The sequence below is a fragment of the Artemia sp. Qi Xiang Cuo genome, chromosome 8, assembly GCF_049724085.1.
Source record: "Artemia sp. Qi Xiang Cuo chromosome 8, ASM4972408v1, whole genome shotgun sequence".
In the NCBI taxonomy this organism is placed as follows: Eukaryota; Metazoa; Arthropoda; class Branchiopoda; order Anostraca; family Artemiidae; genus Artemia; species Artemia sp. Qi Xiang Cuo.
This window is the reverse complement of record NC_142801.1, coordinates 4,458,642-4,476,506: the sequence shown is the minus strand read 5'-3', so window position 1 is coordinate 4,476,506 and position 17,865 is coordinate 4,458,642. Positions and strand designations below refer to the sequence as shown.

The 17,865-nt window shown below is 34.9% G+C and overlaps 1 protein-coding gene and 1 pseudogene across 3 annotated transcripts in view; one reads left to right on the top strand and one right to left on the bottom strand.

Annotated features, from left to right (window-relative positions):
• The window catches only part of LOC148949084 (uncharacterized), a 121,231-nt gene that overhangs the window by 32,769 nt on the left and 70,597 nt on the right, over positions 1-17,865 (bottom strand). For all 3 annotated transcript variants that reach the window (XM_089093158.1, XM_089093157.1, XM_089093159.1), the window contains 2 exons: positions 7,836-8,283; positions 3,591-3,806 (listed from right to left, as the gene is read on the bottom strand). In XM_089093158.1, coding sequence (XP_088949284.1) covers positions 3,591-3,806; positions 7,836-8,283 — 664 coding nt within the window. The remainder of the gene's footprint in view (positions 1-3,590; positions 3,807-7,835; positions 8,284-17,865) is intronic.
• Positions 8,321-12,319, top strand: LOC148949085 (maternal embryonic leucine zipper kinase-like; annotated as a pseudogene).

Below are 17,865 nucleotides of genomic sequence, written 5' to 3'. Positions count from 1 at the left end.
AAATCCCCATTTTTCAGTTAGTAGTAAGTATGTATCGGATATAGATCGAGCATCCAAACGAGATGGTAGTTTCTCTGTGCTTCAGCTTAATGATCAGGGTCTTCGTTCTTCGTTTGAAAAATAGTGCGTAGTGGCCACCCTGATTTTATTGGTCTTTGTGAGACTTTCCTTGATTCGGAAAATGAATCTCTGTTGCATCTGCCTGGGTACAAGATGGAATATTTGAATCAAAGTAGGATGTCCAAAGGTGGCCTTTCTGTTTGCGTTTCGGAATATCTTCCGCACTCTGTTAGAGATGACCTGTCAAGAAATGAAGGAGGAATTTTTGAATCCATATTTATTGAGATTAAAACACATGCTAAAACTTTGATTGTTGGTAATATATGCCGGTCTCCTAGTGGGTCTGTTCCCTCTTTCCTTCAGATTCTTGATCAGGTTTTGGAAACAAACCAACTTCATTCATGTGAACTTGTCATTACGGGTGACTAACCTTAACTTGTGTGACCGGAGGTCATCCTCGTCTTTGGATTTTCTTTCAACAATGCTCGCTTATGGACCATTACCTTCTGCATGCATTCCAACTCGCATTAACCAACACTACCGCTTCTTTTCTTGATAATATTTTTTCATCGTTGACCTTGATGCAAAATTATGTATTGACGAGTGATATCTCAGACCATTTTCCTTTTTTTCCATGTAAGATATTTCCGATTCGTTGCCTAGGAGGAGCCAGGTAGCCGGTTTCTCCTATTTAAAATTTAATGATCAGGGTTTGCATCTTCTTAGGTCAGGGTTGCCGGGTCGTTCGATGAGTATTTCTGAAAATGAATCTGATATAGATTCTTTGTTTAATTCGTTTTTTTTGATTCTTTGAAAGAAGTTACCTTGGATACATGTGATGCGCCCTAGTCGAATCCGGCATCGAAAAGAACAGCCCCTTTGAATCCTTAGATGACTCCTGGACTCCTTAAAAGTTCGAGGAAGAAAAATAATCTTTGGACGGCTTACATGTCCTCTAAGCCATCTTTGCGTGATTCTCGACTTCAATTTTTCAAAGCTTATAGAAGAGTTTCCAATTCGCTTTGCCGAAAGGCTAAATCGATATTTTATTATAAAAATTCTCTGCGTGCGGTAATGGCATTAGGAAGACATGGCAATTAATCAATTGTATTATCAGACCATCTTCTCTGCCTCCTTCTGTTCCTTCAAGTGCTGTGATGGACGGCAAAAATGTAGAGGGTGAGCTAAAAGTTCAAGATGCGTTCACTTCCTATTTTGCTAATATCGGCAAAACTACAGCCTTTTCTGTAAGTGCCTCTTCTTCTCTGCCTGATTTTAGGTCTTACCTTGGACCGCCTTATCCTAAATCAATGGCATTGGAGCCTGTCTCTGAAGCTGAAATAGCCAGAATTGTCAATGGTTTGAGAAGTGCTTCATCTTTTGGCCCAGACCATATTCCGACTAAGGTTGTCAAGTTTATTCTTCCTGTCGTCGTTTCTGCCGTCGCGAGACTTGCTAATCTTTCTTTTGAAAATGGTGTCTTCCCCAGTGCTTTAAAGCATGCTTGTGTTATTATTCTTTTTAAAGGTGGATAGGAATGATCCTGCAAATTATCGTCCCACATCCCTTTTATCAGTGTTTAGTAAAATTTTTGAAAAAGCTATGCTTTCTCGACTTCTTGATTTTCTTAATTCTAAATAACTTTTTCATGATTTTCAGTTTGGTTTTAGAGCGAAGCACTCAACTGAGTATGCATGTGCAACTCTCTTGAATTATTTACATTCAGTTCTTGACTCTGGTCTGATACCTGCTGCTCTTTTTCACGATGTATGAAAAGCATTCGACTCATTAACACACAAGATTCCTCTTTGGAAACTGTCCCATATTGGTATAAAAGGGAATGCTTATTCTTGGTATCATTCATATTTATCTGGTCGAGTCATCTCGGTTGATCCGCACTTTTCCTACCATTTGCTGTCGTCTTTGTCAACCAGCATCTGTCACTAATTGTGACAGGAGTTTGTAATTACCGGATGCACTTATTGCTTCTGCTGATGACAGTACTCTTGGCACAGCTGGTAGGACTGAGTCTGATCTTTGTTCAAGGAAGATAGCCCTTTTTGAAAGAGTTATCCTTTTTGAAAGGTTTGATGTAAATTATCTTGCCTTAAATGTCGGAAAGTCAGGTTTTCTCATTTTCTTCAGAGTCTCAAAGGCTTGTTCTGACTCAAATGAAATACACGTATCAAGAGGTTTTCTAAGTAAGCCTAAGGATCGTTATGTTCGATTCCCAGGCATCTTGCTTGACGAAAATCTTTCCTTTAAGCATCATATTGACCTGATTAAAATGAAAGTCTCCAAGAGTCTCGGAATCCTTAGAAAGCTCAAGCCCATATTTCCAAAAACGATTCTTAGAATCTTGTTCTGCAGCCTAGTTCAGTCTTATGTTTCATATTGTTCTGTTATTTGGATGTCAACTTTTCCCTCGTCTCTGAAGCCACTTTCAAAACTGTATGATAAAGCGAGGACTCTTATTCAGTAAACTAACCGATCTTCACTTAAACAATTCCTTGAATTGAAATCTCTCTATTTTCTTTCTTCTTCTTCTCTCAGGTTTTTTACAGTGGCACGGCCATCTTCCTGCTGTTCCTGCTATGCAATAATATTTCTTTTGTTTCTGATCATCTCCGCACTTCCAACAAGATAGATAGATAAAGTTTTTATTTTCATCAAAATTGTCATGGCACTGCCAAATTTCTTTGGTATAGTCACATTAAAAAGCAAATTCACAAAAAACAATAATCAATCCTCCTCATTTTCGTTATACATTTATACAAAACTAGGTATAAAGCTTTTTGCTAACCGCTGATGGGCACAGCGTACCGGCTGAAGTACGCTCAACAGACACTGCAACCCTGCGCGGGAGTCGTTTTGTTGTGGATTGAGGGAGGAAAGGGTTTTGTGGATTGGGTGGATCAGAGATTTTCTTCCGAAATCCATGCCGTTTCTCTCTTCTTTTTTTCAGAGTTTGCATTTTAAACTTTGTCAGCAGCTCCTCAAACGACATTTCCGCCTGCTTCGATAATATCATTAAAGCTCTTTTCTGAACTCTTTCGAGCCTGGCGAAACAATTTATAGATTCTTCATACTCTATCAGTGAGGTCTGACTTCAATCCTCTGAAAGCTAGCAACAGGATCTGGAACACGCTCCCAGAGTCGGCACGAAGCTGCCACTCGTTTGGTATGTTCAAAAATTATATTAGAGAATTTCTAGCTAGTAAATAAGTTTTTTTCCAGTTTTTTCCAGTGATGCCTCTGGATTGAGATAGATATCTAATTGAGTTGGTGAAATCATGCGCTAACCCCTGCCTAGCTTGTCATTTTGGTGGGCGTTTATTAACCATTTATTAAGGTGGACGACTGGATTTTTTTTTATTTTTTTTATATTTTTTTTGTGTTGGTATTTTTTTTTCTCCCCTTTTCTTTCCCGGCCATGGAGCCTTATGGGGGAGATTGTGTTAAAGTAATTTTTTGTTTATGAATTTTACTGTTAAATAAAAAACTCAGGACTGAGAACTCAGTTTACTCACCAGGACTTTTAACAACTTTTTCGGGAAGTTCTTCAAGAATTGAAGAGAGCCCTTCTGCGTTCAGCTTGAAGACACAGAGACCTCTAACTACAGCAGAAATAGTCCTTATATCCTCTGGGTCTCTTGAGATCCGATCTGCGACGACTTTGTAGTGGTTTGTCTTCATTGCACGGTTCGTTACTGCGTCTTCGGGATCACAAAAATTAGGTCGATTTTCTGAAATAGAATTATTAACACAAATAATATTTTAAAAATGTTGAAAAACAATACGTCTATGACTAGTAGGAAAAAAAAGATAAAAAATCCAACAAATACTTTGAAAGTATACAGGGCATCCTGAGAAAGAAATAATGTAAACCATAACAAATAAAGAAAAAGGAAGGGATTTGAAATCAAAAGAATAAAAAGAAAAATTCAAATCAATATACACAATAGTTACTTATTACTCCTGTGCTGCTATATATCAGGGGTCTCCAAACATTTCTGCACGCACCTGAAAGTGCGTCAAGTTGTTAGCCTGTACTTGTTCCAGAAACAAGACAACTTTAGATCTGAATTTATTTAGGCGAGTTTATAGATCAGAAACTAGATTTTTCTCTCCTTGTAGTTTTAGGTTCAGACATTTCAAATGACCAGTAATTTCTGCAGCAAAGGCCAATTTTCAAACCCACTCTTCATAAGAAAGTAATGGATGTGACTTCATTACTTTCTTTATTAAAATACCCAACTAAGAACTCTCTCAAAACTTAGCCATCTTACTGCTGAGTAATATGGCAAATCTTGTAGTTTTGTGTCTGTACTTTCAACATATCTCTGAACCGTCTACGGTTGAGCCCCTGTGGCCTTATTAAATTCGCCATATTCAGCAGAGGATTTAGTACACTCCTTATGACCATATATTTAGCAAACAAAGCTTGCTGGTGAATAATACAGTGCAGGAATATTGGTTGGGAAATGTGATTATCATTGCTTCACTTGTCCAACCTTGCCTTTTTTTATGCCACTTAAGTTCTTTCCTTCATCAAAAATCAAGCAAATGTTGTAATCAGCAAATATTTTTTTTTTCATTGACTTAGAAAAGTCGATGAAATGATATAACGCCATCTTTTTCTGGCCATTAGAAAGTCTCCAGGGGCCAGAAGAGAGGGTCTCGCAGGCCGTATCTAGCCCGAGGGCCGTAGTTTGGAGGCCCTATAGAAGTATCTCGCAACATATATTCTAGTTCTGTCGTGTTTTTTTTTATCAAGTTACAACTATATATACTGATTTGATTTTTTTTATTCTTCTTGGTTTCAGAGCCTTTTTGGAGATAAGTGGTTTGCTTGGGGTTGATAGTTCTCCGATTTTACCAGGAACTTTGCTACTACTTGGTTAACAATGCGTTTAAGTATAATTAGTAGTGTCAGTAGTATAGTATAGTAGATAGTATAGGTGGCGACATGTGAAAAGCAGTATTTGTTTCCAATTAGTTGTCCAGTTTAATGGAGCATTTTCGTGTTTTTTATACTTCGCTTCGTATTTACAGTAGCAGCGAAGAATATAAAAGGAAAAGAAACAAGAATAAAAATACTAAAAAAAAACATACAAAAAAGTGATTTTCCTTGTTCTATAAGGTGGGGGCTGCAGGATTCCTGTATGGAGTTTTCGAAAAGAGCTATTCCAATTATATACTTTTCGAAATCGGTAATGACATACAGTTTCAAGGGTTTTCAGGCTATTTTTTGAAATCCCCATAAATGTGTTTTCAAAATAGTATTTGACTATTATGATTAATCAAGATAGACAGTTACCGTTCCTGAACCAGCTACAAATTACATTTTTCTAATTTTTTATTTTGGATTACTATGAGCAGCAGTTCGTTCTTAACTAGGTGCCACTATCGCTGCAACCATGATTGTTCCTTGCTGTACTGTATGGTCGTTTTGGTTTACGCACATTATCTATCTTTTGATAGCATGATTTCCTTTACCATTAGATCAACATTTGGATACTAATTGACACTAAGTAGTTGACCAAATACCTTCTAATTAGTATTTTATTCATATTTTCATTACAATTTTTTTTTTTTGGAAAATTGGCAATATCAAAAAATAATTCAAATATTTAATCTTGAAAACTAAAACAAAACTTTAATGGCTTTGATATGCTCGCTTGCTGTGATCAGATACGAACACGACAATTCATTTTAGATGGAGGCATAGTACGAATACAACAACGGAAAAGGACAAATTCAGTGTCACCAATTTACAAAAAAGTAAGGGGGGCAAGGACTTTTTTCGTTTTTTTAAATGCAAATTTAACAAGGTTTTTTAAATGTTTGGATTTTTTCATAATCTGAGGGGGCTCGTCCCCCCCCCCCTTACTGGCGCCCTGAACAAGTAATATGGAAAATATAGAGAATTATGGAGGAAACTGTAGATGAGAGACCAGAGAATTCAAAATTTATAACCGTACGTTTTCAATAAATTTTAAAATATATTACAACATTTAAGAAAACTTTTAACGCGGGATAGTCTACCTTTAATCTTTGCATTTTTTACATTTTTTATTCTTTGTATTTTTCTTTTGGTATTTTTTGGGCGTATAAATTTCAATCTCAATCTTTACTTGAAATGAAAAAAAAAGCTAGTGCATTAATTGTAATTTATGCTTGCTTCTACATATTTCACTAGAAATAAACCATTTCTATTAGAAAATTCAGAGCTACAGCGGGGAAGCTAAAAGAGGGCATTTTAATTTTTGTGGGAATTATTTTTCTTAATAATTATAAAGTGATTTTAGGATAAACAACAAGTAGAACAATAGAGAAAGTTTTTCTATAAGACAGTGGAATGCACGCAACTTTAAATGAATATTTCGACCCTATATCCAAGAGCCTTCCTCAGCAAAACAAACGAGAAAAAAAATATAAAAGAAACTCGTATTAAAATTCAATCACTAAAACTGAAAAAAGGGCTGTTTTGAAAATTTTAATACCCTTTTTCAGTTTTAATGATCTAATTGTAATGTGAGTTTCTTTTATATTGTTTTTAAATCGTTTGTTTTGCTGAGGACGGCCCTTGGATATAGGGTCGAAAAATTCATTTAAAGGTGCGTGCGTTCCACTGTCTTAAATAAAAAAAATTCTATTGATCAACTCAATGTTTATGATGGAAAGGCAGTGTGGTCTTCGTCGCTATTTACGAGTTTAGGCTAGTAAAAGTTTACCTTGATATACTATAAAAAAAAAAATTAACCAAAAATCTATTAATAACGGGTGTTTTTTTTTAAGACAGTGAAAAAAAATCTTTTTAATACAAAATTAACAATAAAACTCTGGATATTATTGTAGAAAAAGCTTTCTGAAGTCCCTTACTGTTTTATCTTGATAATCTGTTCTCCTTGTTATAAGGATTAATTTTCACATCAGCATAAGTACAAAGAGACGGCCGTCACAAATACTTAATTAAAATACTCAAATAAAATGCATAAATTTTAACATAAGATACACTATTCTTACGCAAGTATATAGGCTAGATCGGCTAGAAGATGGTTGTTACAAAAAGGACTACAATAGTGTTCATGGAGATGATTGCAAGGGAAGGGTAAAAAATTCAAACAATCTGATTGGCTGAAAAAACATCTGACAGGTCTTAAAGCGAAAAAAAAATCGATGTTTCCCTTGAATATGACCAAAACTGTAACTAAATTTACTACAATGTACCGCCCTTCCAGGGAGTCGTCGCATATCTATTTTTCAGCGTTGGGGGGTAGATGGGGGGGGGGGTCCCTTTCTTAGGTCTTCGTGGAATAGTGTCTATGATACTACAGACATCGAAATCTAAGCTATCCACCCCCCGGGTACAAGATATTGGCACAAAAACCGTGTTCAGAGGCATGGTACTAAGAAAAGGATTAGGGATTCCTTGAAGAAGGGTAAAGGCACTCCGCGAAGCCAATTAGAGAAGGAGCGTCTGGAAAGAAATATTATTAAGATCGTTTCAACTATGGACACTCATTACTACTCAACCGTTCATTTACTTTTAAAGACTACACTACTCAACCGTTGATTTACTTTTAAAGATACGGATGCACTTGAGTCTCTACCTTAGTAGAAGATGGAATGTTTGCATTCGAATACATTTTTGAAGGCGAGTTCGGGGCAACCTGAATGGAGATTCCTTAAAATGATTATTTGTTCTAAAAATAACGAAATTGCCGAACACTAAATTTCCAAGATCAGAAATTTTAGGGGTAGGAACTTACCCCCTGGTTTCCCAAACACGGACACAAACAATTTTCGTACAGTTACATTCTCCTTCTTTATTTGACACGGAACATTCGCATCACCCGTGATGTCGACACATAAAATTTGTTTTTCGTCGACTTTTGTTCTAGAATCTGGTCTACTTGAATCTTTCCTCAGTTGTACATCTTTTAGGGTGTTCCCTCGTTGAGAAGGGATTGCATTAGATATGGAAGGTCCAGGTTCAGCCACAGCTATTGAAGGTCCAGGTCTTGCGGGGTCAATAGTCGGATAAATAGTTCTGGAGTCTAAGGGTTCTGGAGAAAATTGCAATGGAATCTCTCCAGGAGGAAGTCTGTCTACGGTATGCGAAGGTCCTATTTCAGATACGGACTCGCTAACAAGTCCCACGTTAAGATCTGGATCAGTTGAGAATCCCAGAGGCTTACGATTGTTATTGATTCGAACCTAAAATCAGAAAAAAAGAGACAATTGAAATTGAGAAATGGAAGGAACCATAAGCGAAATCACACAAATCAAATTAAAATGCAAAAAGAAAAAAATAACAGTAAATCTTCTAATCAGCATCTCCCAAACGCCGAAGACGTTTGTTAAGCATATTAACAAACGTCTAGATAAGAATAATCGATGGTGAGCAACTTAAAAGAAAGATCTTCATTTCGACTGTCTTTTGATTATCAACAGCTGTCACACTGTCGAAATTAAACGTTGGACCAGTTGATTAAATGGTTCTAAAAATGCTTAGGGTAGACGGCACTTTATGGCACCTGACCTTGAGAATAACAATAATGGCCCGACTAAGCCATGATTAAAAACACAAAGCGAAATAGTATAAGGATTTGCTTTTCTTAATACTAAAGAAAAAAAACTTTACCAAAAACTTTGCCTCCCAAAATTACGATACCTTCCTAGTTTACAAAAATACTTTGGTACTTGTTAATAATCCGATAAACACGCGGGAAAGACTGCATCGAAATCTCAAAGCCGCTATTTGTGAGGTTTGTGAGGTGTTGCTCATTCCGTGACAAAGATTTAAACTTTAGTTTTTTGGGGTTTAGGGGGACTAAAACGTAGCTAGGTTAGATTACGTTACGCATTTAATATTTGCTATGCTTCACCCACACCCCCCTAATGTGCAAATATATAGCCCGAATTTGTTTCTAAACTATTATATTTTCATCGTATTTTGTTTTATTTTATTAGCATTAACGAAACTTCACTTATCGCGTGTTTATCGGATTCTTAACAAGTACCAAAACTTTTAACTAGAATTAAATGATTGATTGTAATTATGGGGCTAATATGATCAATTATAAAAAATACCCCAATGATTTAATTTTGACTTCCGAAACATTAAAATGAAAGCCCCATTTTGCTGTGAACTGCCACTTAACGTCAAGTATCTACCTCAATAATTGTTGTTAAGCGTTCGTAAATCTTGGACAATCACAAATTACCAGTTCTAAAAATAGTCAAGTAAAGTCAAACAACGTTAACCTGATTACCTTGCCTTCAGAAAAATTGCAATAACAGTTCATATTTCAAAATAGTCTGCTCCTTTTTCTTACAACCACATTTGGTGAAAGTCTCTCAAATAGACTGAAATGTGCACAAAATGTGTGTTCGTATTACTAATTGCGCATAGCACTTTGCTCAGGCAGCAATCAGAGGTGGGAGGATGATCATCATTTTTCATTTGAGCAATACTGAGTCGGCCATAGAGGAATTTGATTCTATTGTTTAAAGTTATTGTTGAATTGCGGTTTTTTGAATAAACTTATCCTATACTATATACTTAGCTATATACATGTATGTTTCATTACACAGATACGCTTAATAAGTTTCCGGCCCTAACCAGAGAGTACGCCTTATTTTTTTTTTTTTTTTTTTTTTTTTTTTTTTTATGCATATAATTTAAATCAGTAAAAAAAATAAAAAATATCAATGGTATTTAACCATAATCAAGGACGCTCTGAGAATAAGAACACAACCCCCATCTTTGTTCAGGGGGGGGGGGCTAGAACTATTTCTTTTTAAGAAAACAAATAAAAAATTTTGTATGCATTTGTGCTATTATTTTACAAGTCAGACAAAATATCAGGGGGAGGGGAATCAAACTCCTCCCCGCCCTAGATACGGCATTGCATGGAAATAAAAAAGAAATATTAATACCGAAAGATTGGGGCAATTTGAAGCACGTACTAATAACAAATCCTGAAAACTGCTTTTGAACAATCATAAATTATCTCATTCCTAAAAGCGTATTACTTCAGTTTACTCTTTTTTTCGCCGCTTCAGCAGCGCTCCCCATTGCACAATATTAGCGTTTGTCGTTCGCTATTAAATATAATATATAATATTAAATAAAAAAATAGAACAATGAGGATATATAAAGTAGGCTATTCATTAATCTATTTCGGGGTTTAGGGGAAGGGAAGAAGTAAGGTGAAGTAATGCGCTTTTAAGAATGAAATACAGACGTTTTTATGAAGTAGTATTAAGCCAATTTGCAGAATTTAAGAAGACGGAAAAAGATTTGTTTTCAAATCCTTTTCCAAGGTCACTAAGTCAATTGTCCTAGAAAAAAAGAAGAGTAAATTAAAAACTAATCGGAGTCTAAGTCTTATGGCAGAATAGCTAATGGCTGTAAAACCGGGCAGGGTAATACCTAAAGTGACATGACACCATCCAATACTATAAAAAATAGTAGCGCGTAAAATTCTGAAATTCCTAAAAGTTTTCATAGCTGCAGCTTCAAATTCAACCTAGTAAAAAATAAACCCGTAGTAACCGAAAAATGCGTTAAAAACAAGTTTTGAAAAAAAAAACTGTCAATTGAGGATGAGCCATTATTTAAAACTGACAAAGGTTCCACTGTCACTGTTATTTCCGTTAATTTGAATGGTAATAGTTCATTACAAAAACAAATTTATGTCATTTCGAAAAATAGCCTGATACCGCACGGAAAAAAAAAAACTGAACCATAAAAATCATCACAGCCGAAAACCCCATATAGGAGAATTACAGTCCCTCATCTTGAGCAACAGTGAAAATCACTTTTCACATGGGAAGCAGTGATGCGTCTTTTTTTTTCGCCGTAATTGGGTCACTGAAGTATCATAGAGACTTTTAACGGTTTATTTGAAAGAAAATTCCTATACCCAGTGCCTTTTGCCAGTAACAAAAGACAAGGTTGAAATAAATGCAATTTTTGATATAAGCTGCATCTTCACATACACAATGATAAATCGCAAGTATCTTTTGACAGGACACACGTATCTGTTGAAAAGCTGAGTATCTATGATATGACGTCATTACTTAATTACCTGAAAGATCGTTAAATTACTTTTGAAATGACGACTCAAGTGGTAGGTTATAATCATAGATGACGTCATATTGAAGCTTCAAATGATGTTATGTCGAATGACCCGTGATATAAAACAATGTGACGTCATAGACCATGACGTCCACTACTGATATAAAAGGATGCATAAAATCAAGTCACCATTTATAGTGAAATTTGTCTTTTAGTCAAAAGATCTTGGATATAAATATTTTACAACAGAGATATCTATTCGATAATTACAGAGTGATGGATCAAAGAAAAGCTAAGAGAAAAGTTTTATTTCATGTACCTAATAAGGTAAGAGCCTCTTATCAGGTTCTACCAAAGTGAAACGTTCCAGCAACAGATTTGGAGGAATTTCGCCAAAAGTACTACCTAACTGACAAGAAACTTGGCAAGGGATCCTATGGAGAGGTGTTCATGGGATTTCAAAGAGAGAACTGGAAGCCTGTAGCTGTAAAAAAAAAAGTCAACTTGGACTGTGTTGCGATGCTCCAACTAGACAACGGTAGAACCTTGCCCAAAGAAGTTTTCTTTTTGAATAAAGTAAAAGATATTGACGGATGCATAAGGCTTACTGATTACTATACAGTAGAACAAGAGTGCTGGATTGTAACGGAGTACCACCAGAATTCTGTCACACTGGGAGAATATATTTTCAATAATCAAACATTGAAGGAGAACAAGGTTCTCCATCTTTTTCGGCAAATAGTATCAATAGTGTCAAAATTAGAAACAGCTGGTATTACTCATAGAAATTTGAAATGTGACAATGTACTTGTTGATGAAAATGAGAATGTCATACTTATTGATTTTGGTTTAGCTGAATCATTAGAAAAGGCGAATGAAAATTTGGGATGGGCCCCAGTGAATCCTCCTCCTGAAAAAGACCTTCAAAATTTCCTTATTGGTCCGGTGACTACCTGGTCTTTGGGGATAATTTTGGCGTCACTCCTTATTGGAATGGTACCCTATGAACGTGAAAATCCTAAAGAAATCATCGTCAAGAAAATGAATGATAAAAACATATCCTTTTTGTCTCAAAATTTGGTGTTACAGTGTTTGAATTTGAATAGAGACTATCGACCCAGTCCAAAGAACATTCTCAAGCATCCATGGTTTATCAAAGGTGTATGAAGTATGTTTAAGGAGACAGCAAGACATTTGGTTTTAAGTTATTTTTTCCTGAAAATTCTTCATATGAGCTTAGGCCGATCTTGAATTTTATGTGTTTTATTTACAGAAATTTTATTTCTCAATCTTCATCTTTTATTTCAATAAATATTACTTATTTTTTAAAATCTCCGTATCTTTACGATAGTAAGTTTTTTCATCTTGACTATATTGCAAATTTTAAGTTAAAGAATTTGCTTTTAAAAAAAAGAACTAGATACATAGAAACTCGACACGAAGTTTTATATTGAATGAAAACAAGCCTGAGGTCCGTAAGCTAAAATAGATCAGGACAATCAAGGGCGGATCCAGGATTTTTTTTTCGGGGGGGGGATAGTAATTTTTGACTCAGTTTTCGACTAATTTTACTGATTTTTACCTAGGTTTTGCTAATTTTCGACTTATTTTCGACTCGGTAAAAAATTCCGGGGGGGGGGTTCAAACCGGGTAACCCCCCCCCCCCTGGATACGGCCTTGAGGACAATATTTAGTCAATTTTGACAATCATAGTTGCCAGGTTTACAGCAGAACAAATAACCCAAACCGGCGAAATTACTAGCCCAAAACTTGGCCCTTTTTTAGGCAAAATAATTAAAATTATTATCAACTTCAGTGGCTAAAACGAGGAAAATATACAATCGGCATATCAGATAACTTTCACATAAGTATAGGTTAAAAATAAGAGCCCAGCGGAACAACTTAACTCTGCATGCTGGGACACTTAAACAAGAATTAAACTCTAAGCAGACTTTTCAAAGGAGCAGGTCAAAGACACTAAACGGATATGTCACTATTTTCAGTAAGACAGTCAAGAGAATTAGCTGTCTTTGGCCTGTCATATTGCATATTTCCTCAGTCAAAACAGTACACCATCTTAGTGAACTTCTAAATGCCACAACTAAAATCCATTATACTGCAATTGCAGTTTGAAGCAAAGAACAAAAAAAAAGAATAATCAATAATCAGAGTAATTTTTCAAATAGTTTTCTTCAAAGTCACGAAGTGACTAGGACAGCTTCAACTACAAACTAAAAGCCAAAAGGAACAACAAATAGCAGCATTCGTGAGGAGTGTTCGACTTTCAAATCAGGCAACGGTATGATTATGATTTTTCAGGGTTTTGACTTCAGCAGAAAACTCAAATCAAGACAAACATTACAAAAACTTTTCTGGAGAGTAAATAAACACAAAGCACGGGTTTGTATAAAAAAACAAAAACAATAATGGATGAACACAGATAGGCCAAATCTGGGCTTAAAGGAATAATTCAGAAACAGAATAAACAACTACGGCTGTATCATAGATGCAGTGATAGCTGGAATCAAACAGTTCGTGGTAACGAAGTGTAGGTAAGGAGCGACCTGGCTCAATAGCAACCAAAACTCTAAAAAACGGAATTTTCATACCAATAGATACACCAAAAGAATCAAATTTGAATGCTGATTTCAAATATATAAGTTTCTTCAAGTTTAGTGAGAAAATTTGCCGGATTTTCGAAAAAAAGGAGGAAACATCCCCTAAAATTTATAGAACCTTCATGAAAATCACACCATCAGATTCAACGTATAAGAGAACCCTACTGTAGAGGTTTCAAGCTCCTATCTGCAAAAATGTGGAATTTTGTATTTTTCGCCAGAAGTAAGATCACAGATGCGTGTTAATTGTTTTTTTTTTTTTTTTTCAGAGGTGATCGTATCGACCCAGTGGTCCTAGAATATCGTGGGAGGGCTCATTCGAACAGAAATTAAAAGTTCTAGTTTCCTTTTTAAGTGACCAAAAAGAATGGAGGGCATCTAGGCCCCCTCCTACGGTCATTTTTTCCCAAAGTCACCCGATCAAAATTTTAAGATAGCCATTTTGTTCAGCATGGTCGAAAATATAATAACTATGTTTTTTAGGATAACTTAATCCCCCAAAATCCTCGGAGGGAGGGCTGAAATTTATGAATTTTACCTAATTTTTACATATGACATTGGTTATTGGGAAATATACAGACGTTTTCAGGGGGAATTTTTTCTGTTAGTGGGAGGGGTGGGTCGGGGTTACGTGGGAGGATCTTTCCATGGAGGATGTTTTCATGGGGGAAGGGATATTTCTATGAAGGGGGCGCCGGATTTCCCAGCATTATTTAAAAAAACGATCAGAACTTAAATAAAAAACTAGTTTTTCAACCGAAAGTAAGGTGCAACGTCAAAATTTAAAACGAACAGAAACTATTATGTATATGATTGGGTTTGCCCCCTAGTCAATAATTCACTCTTTACGCTAAAGATTTTTTTTAGTACTTTCATAAGACCTATTTATTCTAATTAACGGCCTTTGTGATCAAGGGTCATTTTTATAGAATTGGAACACAATTCAAACTTCAGCGTAAAGAGCGAGGTATTGACTAGGGGGCGAAATCCCTAATATACGTATTAAAAATATATGAACATAGAAGTTCGTTACGTAAGTTAATTCGCAAGTTACGTATATTTATTACTAATAAAAACGTTCGTTTTTATTAGTAAATAAAATTAAACAACTTTCGAGAAAGCCATTTAACCAAAAAGAAGTAAAATTAATATACCAATTTTGTTTTAATTATTCATGTACGGGGAGCCAAAATCAAAACCTGCCTTAATTCAAAAACGATCAAAAATTAAATAAAAAAAACAAGTTTTTTTAAACTGAAAGTAAGTAGCGACATTAAAACTTAAAACGAACAGAAATTATTCCGTATATGAAAAGGGAGTTGTGAGAAACAGTCTAACTTTAGCGTAAAGAGTGAGGCGTTGAGGAGGGGACAGCCCCTTTCATATACGGAATAATTTATGTTCGTTTTAAGTTTTAATATCGCTTCTTACTTTCAGTTAAAAAAAACTTTTTTTTTTATAAAAAAAAAAAATATAAAAAAATATTACATTGTGCCAACATCGTTCTTTACTTAGGCAGCGCAATCGCGCTGCCTAAGCAAAGAACGATGTTGGCAAAATGTATTTCTTTTTTTTTTTTTTTTTTTTTTTTGGTTTCCATACCAGGGTGCTTAGTATAGAAGGAGGTGTCGTAGGAAATTTTAAAAGGGGTCATTAGATTGGAAATTGGTGTTTTTGAGGAAGACACTCCCCCACAGCCCACAGGGCAAGGGTTGTAAGTTATGCCCTGGGGGCATATAAGGTTTATGTAGAAAGTTGTTGTAGAAATTTCAAAAAGGGGCTTTGATTGGAAATTAAAATTGCCCTTTTTAATAGTCGAAAGCGAGTGGAGAGTAATTAATCCCCCTCTCACGTCCACCATTTCCCAAAAAAGCATTCAATCAAAGTTTAGAGCTAGCCATTTTGTTCAACGTAGTTGAAACTTCTGGAAATTATGTATTAGGGATGACACACCCCCCAGAGCCCCCAGGTCAAAGGTTGTAAGTTATGCCCTGGGGGCATATAAGGTTTTTATAGACAGTGCTGTCATGAAAACTTCAAATGGGGCTCATTAAATTGGAAATTGAGAGGGCTAGTGCCCTTTTAATAGTCTAAAGTGATTGGAGGGTAACTAACCCCCCTCTCACGTCCACCATTCCCCCAAACACATCCAATAAAAATGTTGAGATAGCCATTTTGTTGAACGTAGTGGAAAGTTCTGGAAATTAGGTCATTGAGGATGACAACCCCCCAGCCCTCAGGGCAAGGGTTGTAAGTTATGCCCTAGGAGCATATAAGGATTTTATTGAAAGTGTTGTAAAAAAACTTTTCCACAAAATAGGTATTTCAAAGAAAAGTAAAGGACTCCATTAAACAAAAAATGAGCAAAAATAAAATGAAATAATCTACCAAGCGTGAAACTACCGCAAATCAGCATAGATAAATAAATGAAACCCAAAACGAACAGAAATTACAATAAATAACTGACTAAAACTCAAAACAAGCAGAAATTAACAAGAGTAGGGCTCAAAACCCCTATGCCTTCCCAAGTCCAGAACATAATTTGCACTTTACTGAAGAAAATACAAATGAATGTGCATTGTCAGTTTAATATACATATACTGATATTTATTAATCAAAATGTTAATATTGTTTGATTCATTAAAGTTATAAAAGTAAAAAAAAGTTATAAAAGTAAAGTTATAAAAGTATTATATAGAAGTAAAGTTATAAAAGTATTAAAATAGTAAAAGTAAGTTGATACTGATTTGTGGTAGTTGTATGCTTGGTACATTATTTTATTTTTGCTCATTTTTGGTTTAATGGAGTTCTTTACTTTTTTTTGAAAAACTTTTCTTTTCTTTTTTTGTGGAAAGTTTTTTTTAATAAATATAACTAAAGGGTCAAAAGGCCGAGGAATAATCGTACAAAGAAAGTCTACCTCATAAAGTCTACAAATAAAGTCTAGTAATCAAAATGTTAATATTATTTGATTTAATTATCATGATAAGTAAAAACATTTATATTTTTTTCAGTAAAGTGCAAATTATGTTCTGGCCTTGGGAAGGCATAGGGATTTTGAGCCACACTTATGATAATTTCTGCTCGTTTTGAGTTTGGCTCGGTTATTTTATTGTAATTTCTGTTCGTTTTGGGTTTCATTTATTTATCGATCCTGATTTGTGGTAGCACATAAAGAAAGAAAAGCGAACCAAAATGGGGTTTTTATAGGCCAAATGAAAATACTGAAAAAACAAAGCGAATATTTCAAGAGGACAAACGCCTCGCTTCTTCAGCGCGAAACAAAACGATGTATCCAAGGAAAGTGCCGAAAAAAAAAAAAAAAAAAAAAAAAAAAAACCCGGAAAGTCAATGTTAAAAGAAAAAAAAAAAAAAAGAAAAAACAAAAAACTTAAAGGATGAATAAAATTCAATAAAAGCCAAAAATTAAAAGAATTAAAACCAAATACCTAACAACCATAAAAGCGAGTTATTCTTGCGTTTATGCAACCATCTGCAAGAAATGCATTAATTAAAATCCGAAATCAAATGACATAGTTCTCCAACTTATTTAATTGCCGGTTCGTTTTGTTTTTTGAGTGAATGAATTGTTTCCTTTTCTTTGTCAGTTGTTCGCTAGTATCCGTCGATGGCAGTTTATATTTTTTGGATTTTGTGCAAATCGTAGATATTGGAGAATAACTCGCTTTTATGGTTGTTTGGTATTTGGTTTTATTCTTTTAATTTTTTGCTTTTATTGAATTTTATTCATCTTTTAAGTTTTTTTTTTTTTTTTCTTTGGTTTTTTGGTTCTTTTCACATTGAATTTCCGCTTTTTTTTTATTTTTTTTTTTTAGGCACTTTACTTTGATACATCGTTTTTTTTTAGCGCTGAATAAGAGAGGCGTTTGTCCTCTCGATAAATTCGCTTTGTTTTTTCAGTATCTTCATTTGGCCTATAAAAACCCCATTTTGGTTCGTTTTTCTTTCTTTATGTGATGTCAGGCCAATGTGGTTTAAGAAATTATCTATTTGTGGTAGTTTCACGCTTGGTAGATTATTTGATTTTATTTTTGCTCATTTTTTGTTTAATGGAGTTCTTTACTTTTTTTTGAA